This window comes from Pecten maximus, chromosome 8 (genome assembly GCF_902652985.1).
Source record: "Pecten maximus chromosome 8, xPecMax1.1, whole genome shotgun sequence".
NCBI lineage: Eukaryota > Metazoa > Mollusca > Bivalvia > Pectinida > Pectinidae > Pecten > Pecten maximus.
Genome location: NC_047022.1, coordinates 13,482,706 through 13,504,711, shown reverse-complemented (window position 1 = coordinate 13,504,711; position 22,006 = coordinate 13,482,706). Strand labels below are relative to the sequence as shown.

The window sequence follows — 22,006 nt, the reverse complement described above, 5'->3', positions numbered from 1 at the left end:
AGCACAGATGTATAGGTCAACTTACATCCCCTAGCACAGATGTGTAGGTAAAATGACATCCCCTAGCACAGATGTGTAGGTCAACTGACATCCCTAACACAGCGGTATGTAGGCTAAATCCCCTAGCACAGATGCACTTAATGCTTTTGATGGTCAATTTACATTCCTACTTTAGCAGTATGTAGGCTAAATCCCCTAGCACAGATGCATTTGATGGTCAATTTACATTCCTTCTTAAGCAGTATGTAGACTATACAACTCATAGCACCAGGAATGTAAGTCAATTTACATCCCTAGTAGTTTTTCATGAGTAGCAAATAATTGTCACATTTAGAACAGAAATAATCAATACTGTATTTTGTGTATTATGGTCATTGAATCGTCGAAAATTGTCTTCTGTCCCTACTCAAATTAATTCTGTTGTATCCCTGCATTGCTGCATGTCCAATACCTCTACCATAATATAAAAGATTTAGTTGCAAAGGAAGCTAGTATGGCATTCCCATGCATTTGTCTAGTTAACTCACAAACATAATAAATTACAATATTGCACATGTACCTATCACACACACTCTCAGATATTTACGCACACACACATTACAGACACATATTTTAACTGTATTTTGTATGAACATGTACTCCTGAGAATGCAGTACTGCAGAACTATACACTTTGAAGGTATCACATTGTACATCTATTCAACATCGATCCATTATTGAGTATTTTGACATTTGAAAATTAAAATACAATTTCATAAATCCGAACTATCCAGGAAGAAATTTAAGAGTAACAGTATTTAATAAATAATACAATCTCCTTTAGACAGTCGATAAGAAATAGACCTGGTAATCATCTGCTTATAATGTATACATGCTACCGTAAAACAAAATATTAAAGGGGCATTTGGACATCAGAAACATGCAGAATTTCTTTTGATGAAATCCATGTCCGAACAATGATTAAATGAGTGTCTGTGCCTACATGTAATGAAACTAACGCCGAAATGTACAAGAAAATGATGTAACGTATACAAATACTGTATGTCTTTGCAGTAATAAGTGATACTTCGAGTCACATTAGGAATTTCAGGACTTAATACTCAAAGAACTGGTTTATCTTGAGAGTAAAAGCGACTTATAAATGCAAAGATTATAACTTTTACTATTTGGAAAAAAATGCATATTTTCCAGTAAGTTTCATTTTGATGACCTAAGCGTTATTCAAACGGACGAATGCCGCTTTAAGACATAGCAAAAAATAATGAGTTGCTCAATTGATTTCCATGTTAATACTATGATGTTAATTAATGTGTCATATCTTTTTCATCATCTTTGGATCAGACAAATATCAGAAAACATAACAGATATAAAGAGCAGTACCATATATACTCTCCCCTTCCTTTTTATGGCAAAATGAATCTTTTTATATACTTAACTCACTGATCTGCCAATACAATCTTCTGTCTTTTAACCAAAGACTCTGTTTCAGAAAATCAATAGAAGCTCTCTCACTTCTTAGAATTATTTTGTGTTTTTTCTCAAACCAAGTTTGAAATAAGATTTCCCTATTAAACTTTTATGTAGTGTACTGATCTGATGTTTTTAAGCAAACAGTGTTCTTATTTGATCATATCGTATTACAGTAATATTATTCTGCTGTGTTTGTATCCACTATATTTATACAATATTTAAATATATTGACTTGATTCTAAAACATTTTGACTGACAATATATATCCATGAATTTCATTGATTCAGACTCATTTTTCTCACATTTTCACAAATTACAATGTACCAGAAAATCATCTCTTAAAAAGATTTTTCTAGTGAAAACAACAACACAATGTCTGTCAAATCTGGAGGACAACATTTCTTTAAGAAACAGTTGGAAAATCATAGAATATGCAGATACTGTAGTCAGCTTGAAGATGTCTGTATGTCTTACCATTTATCCGTGTAATACAGGCAGTATTGTGTCATTGGAGTGAGGACTTGTGCAAGGCAACATCAGTGTGGTTTTGATTGTTTCCCCGATTTGTGACCATGCTGAACACATCAAGACTTGTTGAAGGTTTGACACGTGGTTATTTAAACACTGGTAGGTTATATAGATTGTATCCGGCTCTCTGTGTCACAGCCAGGTATATATAAACCACATGGTACACTAAAATAGAAGGAAAATTTAACAAATTATTAAGGATTTTTTCTAGTGTTAATGTACAGTAAATATTTCAGCAGAAATTTTACTTTTGGGACTTTACGCCCTGGAATTATTGGGCTAAACTATGACTGCACTTAATACAATCTCTACATATTCTACAAATTCATCATTGTGCTAATCTGTTAAAATCTAATATTGTGATAAAATATTTGAGTGCACCTAATGAATACAATTATTTCCTGTGTATTACCCACTCTGTTAGATTGCCCTCACACGTCGAAAAAATGGTTTTATAATTTTAAGTCTGCAGATAGCCTGATCCGGTACATTGCCCACGGGTTATCTACTAAACGATAGAGTATATTCTCACTACCAGGGGAATCCCCTGCTGTATTTGTTTAGCTTTCACATTTGACCGATATTGCCTTGACATGTAAACAGTGTTCATAAAAGCATTTCTAGATCTACTTGTGAGTTACTTTTTCTTAATATGTCCATGTACAGTTAAATGTTCAATTCATATTTCGAATGTGAACAGCAATGTCTGCACCTGATAGTACACCAGTGAAATACAAAAAGTCAACTTGGATTCGACAAATATCGCATAGCCTGCAGTTTTTGTGTTTCTTGGAAAACATTTTGTCAGATAGCCCACTTCATTACATAGCCAACATGATAAAAGGCATTTTTTAAATGTTTTAAATTGTGTAGCCCATGTGCAATAAACAGGAAATAACAGTACAATTGCAGTATCTCAAATATAAACTGTATGCATGTTTTCTTTGGGCACCCAATTTTACCATGTTCAATCTTTTACTTTTTCTCAAACCTAATTAGGGTTTACCGTAAGTGAAAATGGGTCATATAAAATTTCTACAAAGAATTTAGAGATCAGAACTGAGGTAATATATTAATTGTTTAGACCACACAAATATTACGATATACATACCTCCTGGTATTAGACACAGGAACCCACCAATGAAGAAAACCAGGCTGTGCCATCCTGTGGGAGTACAAAAGAGAGGCTCTAAGTACTTACTCTCACATTACATGTATAGTGAATAAGATATGTAAATGAGCGACTTTTAATTAATAGTACTCGTGTCTACAAATTCTGCAAGTAACCAAAATAAAGAATGCGGACTGATAAAAAAAGAGTTGAAAAAAGCACTGACATAAGTTTTAAATGGTGTATTTATTTTAAATGAATTTTCAGTGCCATAACTTAAGTTTTTAAACTACAAGTGTTTTGTGTTCAATTAAATTGATACCAGTAAACTTATTTGTAATATATCAAATTATTTGAACAAACTCAGAACACAGCGTTCTCTATGCTGACTAAAATCTCTCACTATTTTAACCCAAAATCTAAATAAGTCAGATAATTTACATTAAGGCAAAAAGAGTTATCTCCCTTCCCTTACCTCTCTGCTCAGAGATGGTTATTGCAACACCAGTGACTACAAGTGCTGAAATGAAAGAAATAATGAAAAATGTTTTTATGAGATTAACAGGATCTGATAGACCCTCAAACTCAAATATTATGGTCTTAACACAGACATTAGCCTCGTGTCTTCTAATAAAATGTATAGACATTTACATAAATTCTCATACTACAAGATTAAGACAGCTTGGTCTTCCATCACTGCAGTATACAAGGAGGAGGTATGACATGATACAAGCATACAAATTGTTAAATGGGCATGATGTCAATTCTGGGGATATTTTCCAAACTGTCGGCTATAACAGAACCAGAGGTCATAACAGAAAATTACTCAAACCAAATTCAAGATTAAACATCAGGAGACACTCATTTCCAGTGAGGGTAGTCGAAGACTGGAACAATCTGCCAGCAAATGAAGTCAACTCACCATCAACCAACTCATTCAAGAGAAATTTGAACCAACATTGGAAGGATCTGGATATCAAATTCTGTCCGTCTTGTTACACATATACTAGTGTTTGAACAAAGCAACCAATTATTCCCCGGCAAATATGATTAGTGTAAACACCAGTCGGAGGGACAACTCTAAACATGATTGTACACATGTATACATCCGACTTGCTTGCCATTGGAACAATTATATGTACATTGTGTGTATAGATTATTAATATAATGTTTAGATATGATAAAACAATGAGATAATACCAAGGAGCGCATGCGCTGAAATTAATTTCATTGACCTTAAACAGGAGGCCAAGAAGCGAATATACGCTTATAAAAGGCCGTTAACTGCTATTGCTATTGCTATACTCACTGAAGACTAGTGAAGGTTGAACATAATTTTTTTTTGTATTGTTTTACTGAAAGACAAAAAGCTTAAGAGAAAAAAGAGGCCCAGAGGGCCTGTAGTATCGATCACCTGGATATTTCACCAAATATGACAAAAACTTCAATTTAAATTACATAATAACCGCTTTCCCAGTTACGGATTTAAAATTGATTTACACAGTATATAAAAATTAAAGCATTGCTTTTTATGGGGTCATCCCAACCATTTGGACAATTTTGAATCCCCATCCCATAGAGATGCTACAAGGCAAATATGAGCGATATCCAATGCAAGTTGACTTTTCTCTGATCTATACATGTGACAAGATGACAAGTTGACTTTTCTCTGATCTATACATGTGACAAGATGACAAGTTGACTTTTCTCTGAACTTTACATGTGACAATATGAACTTTGTGATCTGTACATGTGACAATTTGACTTATCCATGATCTATACATGCGACAATAGACTTCTCTCTGATCTGTACATGTGACAAAATGCATTCCCTCTGATCTATATATGTGACACTCGCGTGAACTTTAACCTTTGAATGACTTGTATGACATTTACTTGAAATTTATGGAACTGTACTTCTGACCTCTACATGCTTATGGCCTTTGTTTAACTTACCAAGTCCAATCACAGTGAGAGCAATGGAGCCCGCCACAACCTTACAGTTGTCCCTGATCTTAGGGTGCCGCCACCATCTAAAAATAACAAGAAATCACAAAAACGTTTTAACATGATAGGAAAGCATTGTAATTAAAATATTTAATGTAATTACTGTACTTAATGATGTCTTGCCCTATTATGTATTGAAGTATTGATTTTAAGTGTAGATTACATGTCAGGTACCAGCAGCAGAATCCCTACCAGAAAAAGATGTGTTGTGATAAAATTGAAGCATATCCGTATTCATAGCAGGCATATATTATAAGGGGCCATTTAACATCGAGACTCGGAAGAAAAGATGACAGGCTGGAAATCCAATTGCTATAGCTCAATTAAGTTATAACAGAGGTCTACACATAAGCAGCTGCCAATATAGTATAAATATATAAACATTATCTAATGACACAAAAACACTGGTATTTGTAAATGTAACATCATTATTTGAGACTGTCTCACTTTGTGCAATTAAAAAAAAGTGTCTGGCATTCTGACATGATACTGACATAACCACTTTAAGTTGCTTCATTTTAAACACATGTAATTACCAGCTATTTTGAACATAACTTGCTGTAAAATCTATTTTTGGTATTGACATGTACCTGCTGCCATCAGAGAAAGACCTTGTAGATACCCGTGTGTCGTCTGACCAAGTACTGGATAGGGAATGTGTAGAACGGGTCGTAGTCAGCTTAGCGTTCCTGTATAATGTGAAAATATGTTACAGTGATCTCAGTACAAACACTATAAACCTACCCACATATATCAAAAATAATACAGAACATCCGCAAGACCAACGATATACATAATCTGCATGTACTTAGTATAGTTTAATAGTTTTTCTTCTCATCTTCATATGAACTTTTAGGCTTGTGAAGAGGTAAACCATAAAAAACCTCTTATTCTGACCCAGAATTCAGGTCAAAATTAAATATATGCAGAATAAATATGCTGATATATGTACATTTAAAATTTACACTTCATAGCTCACGTCAATTCAATTTGAGATCCTAGTACATATTGCAGAAGTCAATATTTTACCTGTGGTGCATACTGATGAAAATGAAAGTCATTCTATCATGCTTTGTAATTTGTATACTGCTACAGTTGTATATATTGCTACTTTTTCCTATATATTGTAATACACCTATATATATATCCTCATTTATATATATAAAAAAAAATCAAATCAGGACATACCCAGCAACTCTCGTTTTGGATTCTTTTGAACTTGACGACTTTTTGGAGTGCTCATCATCATCATTCTGTAGGTAACAAACAAAATACACTTTACTAAACATATCACATGTAACTACAGCATATAGAAGGAAGGAAGGAAGGAAGCAAGGAAGCAAGCAAGCAAGCAAGGAAGCAAGCAAGGAAGCAAGCAAGCAAGCAAGCAAGGAATGAGGAAAGGAAAGAAGCAATCAAGAAAGGAATGAAGAAAGGAATGAGGAAAGGAAAGAAGCAATCAAGAAAGGAATGAAGAAAGGAAAGAAGCAAGCAAGCAAGTAACGAGGAAAGGAAAGAAGCAATTAATGCAAGCAAGCAATGACATGACGGATGGTGAGATTAGTTTTAATGGGATGCATTCTAATGGAAATTAAAAAGGAAATCAGCTACATGTAAATGTATATACATGTAACATCAATGTGTGCAAGTTATCACTATTTCAAAAACGTGTATTGAAAAACAAGCTCATAAATATTGTCTGTCCGTCTTTCAGCTCTTCTTACTATTGATGATAAATATGTTGTAATAACATTAAGAAATGTTATTTCAACACTGGTCGGGCTGTTGAAAAAAATTTCCACTTTATTTCATGACAGTCACGATTAAAATGTATCTACATTAATTGTAGCTCATACAAATGTACATGCATGTATATACATACATGTATTCTGTATGATTCTGACTATCTACCTGCTTTGGTATATATATATATATATATACTGTGTAGGTCTAAGTATAGCAGATAATTAAGTAGATAGTTCTAATCATAGGGGCTTGAAGTACAACCTGTAGACACCAAATGGTTCAGAAAGGCTCACAAGCCGCACAGAAGAGCTTGATGATAAGTAACAAGTAAGAACTACAAATAATTACAAACATTACTCGATCTACACACATAAAACCCGTGTTAGGCCAGTAGAACTACAGTGTACACGTGTAGGCAACTTCGGTGCGTATACTCTACACAAATGTACGTGTACATGTACATGTTGGTGCAGTGAATGACCTATTGATTAGTGACAAGGGCATCATATAACGATTACAGTTGAAAACAGATATACAAATTATATCTAATTATTGATATTTTCAAGGTTTAGATTATTCCTAGACACGTCATAATAATGAATAGCTGATCCGTCGTGTTATTAACATAAACCGTAAAATGTCAATATTTGTGAAAACATGGAAGATTCAACAAGATTCAGAAATAGACGACCCGAATGCAGTTTACTGACTGGAGGGCGGATTTTTGGTCCTGTCCTCAGTGGAGCTGTCTCCTTGGTTGACCCATATAGTCGAATCTTATCATCGTCTTCCGAATCAAACGCGTCATCTATTGAAAATGCCCCAGTAGACATTGTCAACAAACGGTTGTCATTTTTCTTCCAAAAGGCCGTTACCGCTTAGGCAATAGAAGAAAAATCGAAATTAGATTTCAATTATATTGAAATATTAACAGTTATACGACGCTATTATGCACACATATAAAATGAACTAGTAGATATATTTCTTAAATGTATTTAGACTGTAGACGATGACTACGCTATTTTATGGTAATATTTTTTTCCTCAAGTATGTAAGCGACTTAACACCGCACCGCTAAGCACTAGGCCTACTTTCGTTTCGTGTACTTACCAAACAAGAGAGATATGCCGACCTTTGCAATCTATACCAATGTGCCAAAACCTGAGGATGCGAATAAGTTTCTTCTGGATGCATCTAAATTCATATCAGAAAAATTAGGGAAGCCGGAAAAGGTAACACGCTCGATAAACGCATAGAACTATCCACAGGTGCCTGACTCGTTTTATAAAATAATGACATATAGAGTACATACCTGTATTTATATGTACCCTATATGTTATTATTTTATAAAACGAGTCAGGCACCTGTGAACTTTCCCATATTCCAAACATGGAACATGTCTCTGTGTCTAGTCTTCAGGGTAACAGTACTCTTTAAAAAAACCCCAAAAAAAACCAAGTAATACCTCGATTTCTGGCTATTTCTTTAATACAATAACAGGCATGCCCCTGTATGTTCACTGTACATTCCTTGTAGGCCAAGGTCACATACAAAAGTGGTGAAAAAGCTAGACGGCGACCATACAACTACATGTATGTAGAGTATTTACAATTAAAACCCGGCCTGCTACACATGTATACATGATGTATGTACTGTATAGAGGATAATGAATGGTTTCTTTTAGGGAAAATTCAGCAGTGGAAATTCATGCAAAAATTACATATACAGATTTTTATATGTCTCGCCTTTCATAATAACATTAAAACATTGCTATTCTTGTAAAATTGTGTAACATTTCATCACTAAAACCACTCTTAACAGGTCCATTGAAACTAGTACTGTACCACCCGACAAAAAACAAACGTGTACATAAGTAAAAGTAGAGAGAGTTTAGGTCACCTTACTAGCTCAGGCTTACGTGACTTTCCCTTCAGCCTAGTGGTAGGATGTTTGCCCAAGCGCGGGCAGGTTATATCTTTCATTACTCCTTCCTATTACACATCCACTTTTCCAATTTTTTAATTTGCATGGAACTGATTGTGGATGTTCACATTTTCAAGCCTCATAAAACTACATTATTAATACTAACTAATTTCTTAAAACAACATACTGTCAGGTGTCTGCTGGACCAGTTGTGGTTTGAAAATTATGAAAAATAAAAATGCATGTCTAAATTTAGGTAAAAAAGGGAATCACCCTGCCTAACAGGAAGGGTTGACAAGCAATGAACAAACTAAAGCCAGCAGCAATCTAATATCTCTTTAATTTCCCGAAAATTTCACATTTTACCATGAATTTTACCATAGATTTCATCGTAAATACCATACCCATTGGTAATACCATTGACTGAACAGCAAATGTTCTGATAGTCTTACAAGAGAAGAAATATTTTGTGAATTTCTGACCAAGTTTGTTTTATTAATGAAGGGCTGAATGTATATCTAAGTTTTACCAGCCTCTGCTCACTTTTATTCGGGATTGATAATAACTTTATATGAGAGCAGTTGAAATGGCTGCTTTTATTTTAATTACAATAACAGGAGACCATTTCTTTTTTCTGTTGCAGTTCGTGACTGTGCGTTTTCACCCAGACCAGTTGATGTCTCATGGAGGTTCTACTGAGCCTTGTGGTAGTGTGGAACTCTACAGTATTGGCCTTGGTACAGAGAAAAATAATGAGCATACAAAGTCAATTGGGGAATTTATAGCTGAAAAGCTATCCATACCAAAAGACAGGTAAAGTACATGTATACAATATGCAGAGATGTCTTAAAACCAGGAATGGCATTAAATATATCTCTGTTGTTTTAAAGAGACATCAATATGTGATTCCCTAGAATTAATCATGTTTAAATTTCATTATCATTTAGTTAACATCACAGCTTTATTACTTGCAAAGATCGAGCATTAAATTATAATAAAATATATGAAAGCTTGATTTAACAAAGAGTTACAAGGAATATTATTATTCTTTTAACTTTGTAGCATTGCTTATGAATTTGATAAGAATCTTCAAGTTGAAAAGGTCAGGTTTAACAAAATTTCTTTTTCCTCTTACAGATTTTACGTAAATTTTATAGACCTCAAAAGGACAGATGTCGGGATTGACGGGAAAACATTTGCTTAATATATATGTAGGGGTTATCTCCCTTCTACATACAATCCGCAATACATGTGAATATCAGAGTTACTTCCCTTGTATCACTCGTCGATGTACACTTTCACAGGTTGTGTGGAAGTTAATGTCCTAATGGAAAACTTCCATAAACACATTGTCCATGTCTTCATTATTGTACCAATACTATTATGTATTCGTTGCTTGGTGTAGCACTTTACATGTGACAATGTGTTTGTTTTAAGACTAGTACCTTGAAACACTTGGTTATTGGAACCTGATAGTCCTAAGAGAGGTTAGTCAGATGCTTCTTGGAGAAATTTACTTGAAAATGGAATAAAGATTTCAAAACATGCATTGATTTGTTCTTCTGAATTTTATTGCTGTGAGTGAAAAAATATTCTAGAACCAAAGTGTCTGTTGTCTATCGATGATGTATACATATCCATAAATGTAGTAATCAATATAGATAGACACGAATGAATAGCACCTTTATATACGATATTTAAATACAGGAATAATTTTTAGCTCATATGGTCCAAAAGACCAATGTGAGCTTATACCATAACGCGGCCCCCGGTATCAGTGTAGTATGATAAAGTGAAGCCCATGGTAAAGTGAAGCATTTTCCTATTTTCTTTTAAATTATTTTTTTTTCACCAAATCTTTTTTACAGTACATATGTACCTTGTTTTATTCCTCTGAACACATTAACACACAAAAAATGTTGGGGGGGGGGGGGGGGGGGAGGGTTGAGGAAATTTAGGGTGGGGCGGGGCGCTTTACTTGGTAAAGTGAAGCATTTTACTTTTTTCTTACTTATTAACTTTTTCTCACCAAATCTTTTTGAAATTATATTGTTTAATTTCCCTTGACACATTAACACACGAAAAATGTGTGTGAGGGTCAAGAAATTTAGGGTGGGGCGGGGCACTTCAATTTACCATGACCATGGTAAAATGAAGCATTTCACTATTTTCTTTTAAATTAATTTTTTTTCACCAAATCTATTTTTTGAATAAACTGTTCAATGATTTGGGGGGGGGGGGGGGGGGGGGGGGGGGGGCAAGAAATTTAGGGTGGTGCAGGGTGCTTCACTTTACCATGGCCAAGTGTGTTTTTCAGCCAATCGGATCAATTTTCCTAACGAGGTCCTTAGATCGTGTAATGATCGTGTATTTGTTGCACGTGTATTGTATATATTAACCTGTATTTGTATTGAGTGCGTACTATCTGTGTTGTTACATGTAAGGGATTGCGACGTATTGTGTGGGCTCGGGGCTATATATACCCGTGCACGGTAGTCGGGAATCTCTTAGACACCTGTAAGCACACGATATCTATAAATAGCACTCGGTGTAGTGAGGTGGCCGGTGGACTGACGGGTGAGGTGCTGGCTGGGGCGTAAGGTAGGCGGGCACGGGTTGTCGCCAGGTACGCCGGGCGTACGGACTGACGCCGGGGAGCGCCAGGGAACGCCGGGCCGACGGTAGGACATTCTCACGCCACCGAGTGTGCCAACTTTCATCCATTAATTTCATGTTACGCCGGCGCGGAATATGTATCACCGGGTGCCCACATAATGCTCTCAATTATCTATGTCGATGTCTGATGTAACCAATGTCTGGCAATAAATGTCATCAAATCGCAGTCGTTGTTTGGTTATTTTATACACTAGCAGCGAAGTAGCACCAGCGACGATCTTACGTAGGAACCCTGGATAGTAGAACAACGGTGAACCAAGCAGGATAAACCGTTACAATCGCATGTCTCTGGTAAAATGCACTACTATTATACCTCCTTTCCTGTAGCTATACACCTTTCGTTTCGTGTTGCCAAAACAAGAGAGATATGCCGATCTTTGCAATCTATACCAATGTGGCAAAGCCTGAGAATGTGAACCAGTTTCTTCTGGATGCATCTAAATTTCATATCAACACAATTGGGGAAGCCGGAAAAGGTAACATGCTTCACAAACGCATATAGAATATTTTAAATATGTTTCACACTTATACTGTACATTCATTGTAGGACAAGGACACCACGGTATACCGTCACGAAGATCGCTTTTAGTTATGTAATACTTCAGCATTGAACTGTTTTTGTATGGTATTTATGATCTATTTGAATGCCAGAGCTTTGCAAGCAAACAAATCATACATTATGATTTGTTTGCTTGCAAAGCTCTGGCATTCAAATAGATCATAAATACCATACAAAAACAGTTCAACGCTTATATTTACATTCCTTTTACTTTTTTCATTTTTAAATGCTATAATTCATATTTAAAATGCAGAATTCCCGCCTTACCGACAGTCAGCAGATTTTTTGTCAGTCGTTGGAACAACCGGAACATGGTCGCGTGTTTTTTGGCAAACAAAATAGTACATTGAAAATTTAAAAAAAAACTCAATTTTGTTAATCATTTTATTATCAACGTAATGCACAAATAGCATATTTGTCATAACAAATAATGTAGACAAAATAATTAGTCGTTAAACTTAATTATCCTGGATATTGTGGTTCCGGTTTGTGTTGTATTAATACGCTGATAAGTGTAGCGCGTGATGGATGGCATTTAAACGTACATCAACGTCAGAGCTCTCAAACAGACTATATAGTGACAATGCCAGACAAATGTAAATATATGTAATTATTACTCTCTAGGTGGGGTGATATCTATATTCAGTCGGTACATCTGGACAACCGGGTATGGTACCTGTTACCTTGTTAGCATGTTTGTGTGTTGAAATAACTTGTTACGATAGAAAGCTTTCAATCAACATTGTCGAGGCGTTTGTATTAATTATTTAACGTAATAAAAACACAATAAAATACATCTTGACTATAAACTCAATAACCACACATTACACCAATAGATTCAAGGAAATATTAAGGATTGACAATACAAAATAACCTACGATGAGACAAACATATAAACAACATTACAGCCAATGCAAATAGGTCCCTAGGTTGTTAAAAATGCAACCTTAAAAAAAAAGTCATTACATATTGAAGAACACGCATACAAAATACTAGTCAAACACACACTTGAATACTGCTCTTTCATTTATGACTCACATAACGCAACCAAATTAATAAAATAGAATAAAAATTAACGAAGAGCAACAACAGACACCACAACACCAGTTCAGTAACAGATACGATCCGCAAACTACAATGATCAACACTACAGATAGGTTCTCTAAACACAGGAATCATCAATTTTTTTCAAATTGTACACCAAATCAACCCAACATACATATATAGTCACTCCCGAACGAGACATGGACATGCTCATATCCGCTCTAAAGGACTCCTACAATATTCATTCTTTCAATAAACAGTAACACAATGGAAACTCCTTTTAATAAAAAACAGCACAATGTACAACATTAGAGGACTTCAAAGTACACATACCCTATTCTTCCCACGATGCCTTCATCACACACTGAAACGAAACAGCTGGGTTTTATTTTAACCTTTTATCTATAATTGCACAAACAAAACAAATCATTGTAAATAACCCCTTTTCACGCCTTTGCGCCAGGACCCCAGAGGGCATAATCATAAACAATGTCGGAACCCCCGTAAACCGAAGAAGAAGAATGGTTTTGTAACATGCGACATGAAAATTCTTGGGGACAAAGGGGGGAAATACAGAAGAACATAAACCACTAGAAGTATTGCAGAACAACTACCTTTTGCAGATGATAAGCAACCCAACAAGATGGAGAGGGACAGATATATCAAATGTCCTTGATGCGCTGATCACTAAAGATGAACATGCTATAGAGGAACTGGAGTACCAAAGCCCACTGGGGAAAAGTGACATGTGCACTATATTTTTCTGAAATAGGCGTAAATAAGGGAAAACTACAGGAAATTTAGCTGTGAGGAACTGAAAAGAGATGTTAGTGAAACTAACTGGCAAGATACCCTGAGAAATACAGACCCAGTCAACAAGATGTGGGCAAACTCGGGGTGTTCGAGAGAAACATGTGCCTATGGCGAGAACCAGCACTAAAAGGAAGAACAAGACACCACTGAATAAAGAAGCACTAGCTCTGATTAAGGAGAAGAACTCAATGACAAGGATATTGATAAGAACAAAAGATCTTTGAAATAGAAAGACTATACCACAAAGTCAGAAACAAGGTATTGAACAGAGTCAGACAAGCCCGTAAACAACTCGAACGGGGACTGTCAGCAAATGTTAAAAACCCTAAAAGTGCCTTTACACTAGCCCAAGTAAACCAAATTGTGGGAGAACAGATAGTGACGAGGATAAGGCAAACATTTTGTTGGACTTATTTAGCAGTGTCTTCACAAAGAAGCCCGAAGACAACACTCCAGACCTAAACACTAGCTCCTTAGAGGTGGAATATCAGTATTTATAGATATCAGAACAGGTTGACTAAAAAGCATTGAATGCATTCATAAGCTATGCCAGCCCCTGCTCACTTTGCTTTTATTCGGGATCTTTTGAGGATGGCTTTACATTAGAGCAGTTGAACTGCTTTATTTTTATTACATAAACAAGTGACCATTTCTTATTTCCGTTGCAGTTCGTTACTGTGCGTTTTCATACAGACCAGCTGATGTCTCATGGAGGTTCTACTGAGCCTTGTGGTAGTGTGGAACTCTACAGTGTTGGCCTTAGTACAGAGGGAAAATAATGATCATACCCGGTCTATTGGGGAATTTATCGCCAAAAAACTGTCAATTTCCCAAGACAGGTAAAGTATACAATAAGTAGAGGTGAAAATCTCTGTTGGTCTCAAAACCAGGAATGGCATTAAATATTTCTCGTTTTTAAAGAGACATCAGTATTTGGTTCCCTAAAGTTAATCATGTTAAAATGTTATTGTCATATTGGAAATCATCACAGCTTTATTTTTCGTAAAGATCGAGCATCAAATTATGATAAATAAAATGACAAACTTTGTTGACAAAGAGTTGTGAAGAGATAAATTATTGATCTTTTAACTTTGTACAATTGCTTTGAATTTAACAAAAATCTTCAAGTTGAAAAATTAGGTTTCACAAAATTTCTTTTTTGTTTTTACAGATTTTACATAACGTTTACAGACCTCAAAAGGGAAGAAGTCGGAATTGACGGGAAAACCTTTGCTTGATATATTTGTAGTGGTTATATCCCTTCTACATACAATCCGCAGGAAATGTGATCATATTATGATGTAGATGTACCAGATTTACTTCCCTTGTTTCACTCAGTGATCTGCAAACCATATCTGGGATTGTACACTCTCACAGGTTGTGTTTTTGTTTGATGCATCATTCGACATGTGGACAGTGTTTAAGACTAGTATAATAAGACAGGTTGACAGTGTGTTAATTTTAAGACTAGTATCATTAGACATGTTGACGGTGTGTTTAAGACTAGTATCATAAGACATGTTGACAGTATGTTTAAGACTAGTATCATAAGACATGTTGACAGTGTGTTTAAGACTTGTATCATAAGACATGTTGACAGTGTGTTTATTTTAAGACTAGTATCATAAGACATGTCGACAGTGTATTCATTTTAAGACTAGTATCATAAGACATGTTGACTGTGTGTTTAAGACTAGTATCATTAGACATGTTGACAGTGTGTTTTAGACTTGTATCATACGACATGTTGACAGTGTGTTTATTTTAATACTAGTATCATTAGACATGTTGACTGTGTTTAAGACTAGTATCATTAGACATGTTGACAGTGTGTTTAAGACTAGTATCGTTAGACATGTTGACTGTGTGTTTAAGACTAGTATCATTAGACATGTTGACAGTGTGTTTAAGACTAGTATCATTAGACATGTTGACGGTGTGTTTAATACTAGTATCATTAGACATGTTGACTGTGTTTAAGACTAGTATCATTAGACATGTTGACAGTGTTTATTTTAAGACTAGTTCATTAGACATGTTGACAGTGTGTTTATTTTAAGACTAGTTTCATTAGACATGTTGACAGTGTTTATTTTAAGACTAGTATCATTAGACATGTTGACAGTGTTTATTTTAAGACTAGTATCATTAGACATGTTGACAGTGTTTATTTTAAGACTAGTATCATTAGACATGTTGACAGTGTTTATTTTAAGACTAGTATCATAAGACATGTTGACAGTGTGTTTAAGACTAGTTCATTAGACATGTTGACAGTGTGTTTAAGACTAGTATCATTAGACATGTTGACAGTGTGTTTAAGACTAGTATCATTTGACATGTTGACAGTGTGTTTATTTTAAGACTAGTATCGTTAGACATGTTGACAATAGGATCCTGATATCCTTCTCATATTTAGTGTTTTATGTTTATGATAGAAGTTAATCAGATTCTTCTGGGAAATATTTATCCAAACCTTCAAAAATTAGATAAATATTTCAAAGCATGCATTGATTTCTTCTTTTAAATTTCATTGCTGTGAGTGAAACATATTCTAGATTATTTTGTTAAGAATAGTCAAAGTGTCTGTAATCTATCAAAACATCATGTATATATCCATCAATGTATCTATGAATATCTATAGATAGACACGAATGAATAACATATGTATATACGATAAGTAATCATTTTAAGTTGATACAACATCGACAATCGTTATAAGATTAATTGAGTTTAATATTTTCAATACTTTACGAATTAGAAACAGTAAAACATTTGACGAATATCAATCTGCATCAAACAGCTGTTTGTCCAGTATGGTTTTCTCGGTGATAATGACTAAACATTTTAAACCCAGAAGGAAAATCATGGAAATCGAAATAAATTGTAAACGCTAGCTCGAGTTTTGACTTGAAGATATTCTTATCTCATCATTAGGGTTACTCTGAAAGAACGTGAATGCATGTGTTTATTTTCTAAGAAATTCAGACTTGATATGTTGGATAAAATCCAAATAGACTTCCCCCCGTCTCTAGAGTATCAAGAATCAATACAATTGAGCTTTTACGATACGTCTAGTTTCAAACTAGGGGCAGATAATCTTGTGTTAAAAAGTTGGGCACCACAAGAGAGCATTTCAATTTTGTACGGAATTCTGAACAATGGCTATTAACTGAAAATTAACGTAAAAAACGAGGAAAGAAAAAGGCGTGTGAACACATAGCAGAAGAGAGACACGGAATTGATTTGATGGCGATGAGAGGCTGGCATATGTTTTTGTACTTCATGCTTTTTAGCATCAAATCAACTACAAGACACACGTACAATCTATAAGAGTAGATCACAATCAGAACGGGTGACGATGTAGCGCCTTAACACACTTAAAGTCACGTGCACAAGAAGAATTTCGACATAATCCGACAATCCTTAGACAGGTTATTCATTATGGCTGGTATAGGCCTACACTTGTGATAAGTGGCTACTTTTTAATGATGACATCAAAGTTGATTCAAAAACGATGAAATAAAAAAGTCTTCCTTTATATCAAAGCACGTATTTCACAGATATACACGTGCAGTTAAAATGTGCTTCCACCTTTGTGAATAAGCCAAAAAATGCCTGTTTTACCTCAATGCATGTCGTTGTCGGTGTCGTTGTCTGTGGAGGTCCCGACAGGTCAGTTGTATTTCTCAGATACCTTTTGGTATGGTTTGCTATGGAGGAAAACACTGGCGTGCCCGAGGATAAAGGATCGTCGTATTCAGTTGACTCGTGACAAGTGGTTACTTTGCAGTGCTGCAATGCAATTTAAAACTAAATATGAAACCGTCCTATATAAAAGCCAGTGTTCCGCAGATACCAACTAACATATGCGTGCAGTTAGTGCACCAGAGTCCCGACTATAATTGTAGAGGTCACGGCAGGCCATATCCCCCCCCCCCCCCCCCCCCCCCCCCCAGCAGATTCTCGCAAAATATTTATTTCTGTCTAGCGAACATTAAAGAGACCCCTGTATACATATCTTATCCTTTCTTTTCTGTCATGTTCTCTGTTTGTTCCTTCTAATCTGTTGGCGTCTCATTGGCACCAACATTTGATCCATGCTGTCACTTGGACTAACCCGTACAAAAAAGGTTAACGCTTTCGTAAATACCAACCGCTAGAAACGAACTCCTAGTTTGGGATGGATCTCAGCATCAATTAAAGTTCCTCTGAAATATTAACCGGAGTTCTTAGTAGATTGGTAATTAGGACACATAATCAATTAGATTTAATTTTCTTAAAAAGACTTAAAGAGTTGAAGTATGTCAAATACTTACTTGTTTGCAATTAATTGAAGGACATTCCGCCAATACTTGAGGCGAGCCCTGAGTAAGTGGCGTACTCGGTGTGGAAGTGGTGCGTTCATTGAGTGGTACTTCCTGAACCTTCTGTGTTTCTTATCAGTAGTTACATAACATCCTTGTTGTATATCCCCCTAGTACTAACGAGGCCACAAACATACACACATCATACCTCCTCCCCTTCATAGTTCACAGTAACATCTGGAGAATCTCAGTGTAAATGTCTAACTACAAATATACATAACTATCGTTAGATATTACTGGATACAAGGATAAGGTTAGATGATACGATATATAAGATATTTCATACAATTTTTATTATTTCAGATGATATGTAATTATTTTTTAAGAAGGATATTAGATATCTTTGATAATTATATAAGACACAGTATCATTTTGTTTACTAGAGAAGAGGTCTTGTAATATTTTTTTTTATCAAATATATTATATAAGATACATATATCATAAAAAAGGGTCCTTTACAAAGAAATATTTGATAAAATGATATAAATAAACTGTATCTTATAATTTGGTTAATACTGCATCAACATTGATCCATGAAAAAATATCAACTTGACTAGCTATAACATCTTCTCTCAAATCATTAGCAGATTTGTAACTCTTTTTTCCAGCCATAGTTGTGGATGGTTGATCCAACTCCTCAAAACGATTCAATATAAGTTTCCATAATGTGGGGTAGAACATAAGATAAAAAAAACAATACACTGAGAATATGGATTAATTTGCTAAAAATTCCATTCTATCTTTTCGTGAACATTTGTAGGTAGGCGTTTCGGGTATGCACATGGAAAACATTTACTATAATGTTATTTCAAAAATATGTAAAATATAATAATTTAGATTGGAAATTGAAACAAACACTATAAACAGCTACAATATGGTATCTGCTGTTATTTATATCTTGTTAGGGCAGAATATGTTTTTTAAGTATTGCCATTTCCCTCTTAGATTAACATGCTCTCGACACGTGTTGGATGTTACAGAGGCTGGTGACACGCGTACAACAAAACCCGACAAGTGCCAATATGAGTTGTGTATCCGGTTTGTTATATAAACATCTTATGTCTTATCACGAAGCCTCAAAACCAACTTTCACACAGGGGAGTGGATTTGAATACTATGACATATCACAGGGACTTGGCACATGATTTTTTTTTTTTTTTTTTTGTATTTCTTTTATTTTTCAAGTTTTTTTTTCTGCCTAGTAAAATACAAAAATATAACCCATACACTTACACTCGCACATAAGATCATAATCACATCACATATACGATATCATCATTATCATCATCATAATTCATTATATCATCCTTTTCATGCTACATATTCCCTTACACACATTAATTCATAATTAGTTCACATACAGTGTAGTTGCACATGAATATTGATGTAAAATGACCTATCGGAAACTGGCTGTTATGTTGTGTATTAGCTGATACTTTGATACCTAGAAACAGGGTTTAGGGATACTATCTTGATACAAGATACAAAGTTGTACATACAAGGATTCAAATCTTACAATATAAAGAAAATCACATAATGACCCTAACATGCCGTTGTAGTAATTTATAGTAGCAGTATTTGTATATCTTATTGCTGAGAAAAGACAGAAAACCTGCGAAATATCACCCCTGCTTGCTGTATATATGTACTATCATTATGAGTAGTGTTACTGGTTCAGAATATTCAGACTAAATCTATGTTGTTCTGACATTATCCCATTATAATGCAAAATTATGCGAAACATATTAAACTATTGGGTTAATACATTGCCTTCTTTTAACATTTTTTTCGGTTTGTGTAATCTTCCTATAAATACCTACCGGGGTAATAAAGTATTCTTCAGACCGATTCACACTTGGTGGTGCATGGTATACATTGTTGTATCAATATTCTCCAACCCAAGCCACCATCCGGTTACAATAATGGAAAAAAGCAATGAATGAAGCAAATCAAGCAGTAGATTTGTCGACTGTTTTACTACCAATATACATACTCATCGTGGTGTATTATCAGATGTGAGGGAAATTACCAATGTGTGATCTGATCTCTCCTTCCTAAACAACTTTCTTCTTTCATATGCCTCACGACCTCATCTGTGGCCTTTAGTTGAGTGTTCGTGAAGGCTATGGTGGAATCTCGTCATAAAACTCCATGAACCTGACACCTTACTACACGTAGTACTCCTGGCTAGCGTTCGGTATGTCTGAGAGTGGGACGAATAGCTCGTCTTTCGTAATGTGACCGGATGGGATGTCTTGTTGGAGATCTTCAGCAGTATGCTTCTGTAAGGTAGCACTATAAAGTAAGAATAGTAGACATATATACCTCACAAAGTCTGCCATTCCCACATATTCCATGGACAAGATTGTTACATTTAATGATTAAAAAGTTCCCTCTCCGTCCATCTTGTACGTACGTTAAGTCGCTTGTCAGCGCTCTAGTCACTTGAGTTATTTGATCCAGTTTCAACAAATACAAACGACTAGGACAAGGTCATGATTCAGGGTTGTCGTAGCAAGGTCAATGTGACTGTTACTATCTTTAGAAAACCTCGGCAGCACCTTGATCAAAATTCACACGAATACATAGGACCATATTCGTGATATCTCGTAAAAGCTTGTGTTTTTGTCAAGGTTACTGTTACTATTTTTAGACAATCTTTTGTCAGCACTCTAGCGTCTCCAATCCTTGGAGGATTTTCACTAAACCTCACACGAATATAAAAAGACTATAATGTTTCGGACAAGTTTGAGTTTCAGGGTTGTTGTGTCATGTTCAAGGTCACTGTTAATATCTTTAGAAAGATCTTGGTCAATGCTCTAGCAGCTTCATTCCTTGGGGGATTGTGATCAAACTACACAAATACAACGGACCATAACGTTTTGGGCAAGTTCTAGTTTCAGGTTCTTTTTGTGTTTTGTTTTTGTCAAGGCCATAATCACTGTTACATTTTGAAGGGTTTGAAGGGAGACATTTATTGTTCAAAACAATACCCAATATGTTATTTTTTGTTCGTATTTTACTCTCGTTTTATCGATTTTAAGTTAGAATGACTACGGTTTCTTTATTCTCTATTGTTATTGACTGATTTCGCGTACGTATGTATGAACACCCAGTCCGACAGCAACGCAATTTGTTCGAATTAAACCATCTGTTCGATAGTCAACTTATGGTTGGCACGCCATTTATCAATTTGACAAATCTTCATTTTTGCACAAATTGGTGCAGAAACAAATTAGAGGAAACACTTCCTCCAAAACGTGTCCCTGTCGACATTAAACAGCTGTTGATAATAACACCCTTCCCGCCACTCCCAATGTATCTGGCACATACTAGGAGCTCGAGTTAATATAAAGTACAAGGGCTAGATAGAAATGCAAATTATAAGTTTTGGTCATGACATTTGGCATTTAATCGCGACTTGTTTTCGTCGTTTATGTGAAGAAACGTAAATTCAGTTACGGAAGCTTGGAAATTATGTTAAGGATATACATGTATATATACACATATTCTTCCTATGTTCTCTTCACATTTTATTTGCACGTACACAGACACGAGAGGGTGAACAGATGCATTATGTTTGTTATAAGTTAGAACCAGAAGCCAGTTATGTTTAAAGTACTTTTCGGGTTTCCTGACACTAACAATATGCATCTATGGAGTCGAGGGTCTACTTCCTTCACAACTGTGACCTTCATTTTTATCTTATGAACCTTGACCTCTGACCTTCTTGACACTAGAAGTATAAAACCAATAGACCACT

The 22,006-nt window shown here is 35.2% G+C and overlaps 2 protein-coding genes and 1 pseudogene across 2 annotated transcripts; 2 read left to right on the top strand and 1 right to left on the bottom strand.

The window, feature by feature from the left end:
- Nucleotides 1–1,326: 1,326 nt before the first annotated feature.
- Nucleotides 1,327–7,724, bottom strand: LOC117332504 (transmembrane protein 134-like). Its single transcript, XM_033891437.1, has 7 exons — nucleotides 7,572–7,724; nucleotides 6,304–6,368; nucleotides 5,706–5,804; nucleotides 5,065–5,141; nucleotides 3,584–3,628; nucleotides 3,109–3,162; nucleotides 1,327–2,162 (listed from the first exon to the last, which is right to left on the bottom strand). Exons 1-7 carry the CDS (start codon nucleotides 7,692–7,694, stop codon nucleotides 2,083–2,085), a joined length of 543 nt encoding a protein of 180 aa, XP_033747328.1. The 5' UTR covers nucleotides 7,695–7,724; the 3' UTR covers nucleotides 1,327–2,082.
- A 177-nt stretch (nucleotides 7,725–7,901) lies between these two features.
- LOC117333357 (macrophage migration inhibitory factor-like) lies at nucleotides 7,902–10,333 on the top strand. Its single transcript, XM_033892620.1, has 3 exons — nucleotides 7,902–8,093; nucleotides 9,428–9,597; nucleotides 9,922–10,333. Exons 1-3 carry the CDS (start codon nucleotides 7,986–7,988, stop codon nucleotides 9,986–9,988), a joined length of 345 nt encoding a protein of 114 aa, XP_033748511.1. The 5' UTR covers nucleotides 7,902–7,985; the 3' UTR covers nucleotides 9,989–10,333.
- A 1,410-nt stretch (nucleotides 10,334–11,743) lies between these two features.
- On the top strand, nucleotides 11,744–15,114 carry LOC117332130 (annotated as a pseudogene).
- The last annotated feature ends 6,892 nt before the right edge of the window (nucleotides 15,115–22,006 follow it).

Excerpts from the sequence above, each read along its gene's own strand:
- LOC117332504 (XM_033891437.1), bottom strand. The coding sequence starts at position 7,694 with ATGTCTACTGGGGCATTTTCAATAGATGACGCGTTTGATTCGGAAGAC. Across the intron at positions 3,629-5,064 it reads TCTCACTGTGATTGGACTTG|CACTTGTAGTCACTGGTGTT; the intron begins GTAAGTTAAACA and ends CTTTCATTTCAG. Across the intron at positions 3,163-3,583 it reads AACCATCTCTGAGCAGAGAG|GATGGCACAGCCTGGTTTTC; the intron begins GTAAGGGAAGGG and ends GTACTCCCACAG.
- LOC117333357 (XM_033892620.1), top strand. The coding sequence starts at position 7,986 with ATGCCGACCTTTGCAATCTATACCAATGTGCCAAAACCTGAGGATGCG. Across the intron at positions 8,094-9,427 it reads AATTAGGGAAGCCGGAAAAG|TTCGTGACTGTGCGTTTTCA; the intron begins GTAACACGCTCG and ends TTTCTGTTGCAG. Across the intron at positions 9,598-9,921 it reads CTATCCATACCAAAAGACAG|ATTTTACGTAAATTTTATAG; the intron begins GTAAAGTACATG and ends TTCCTCTTACAG.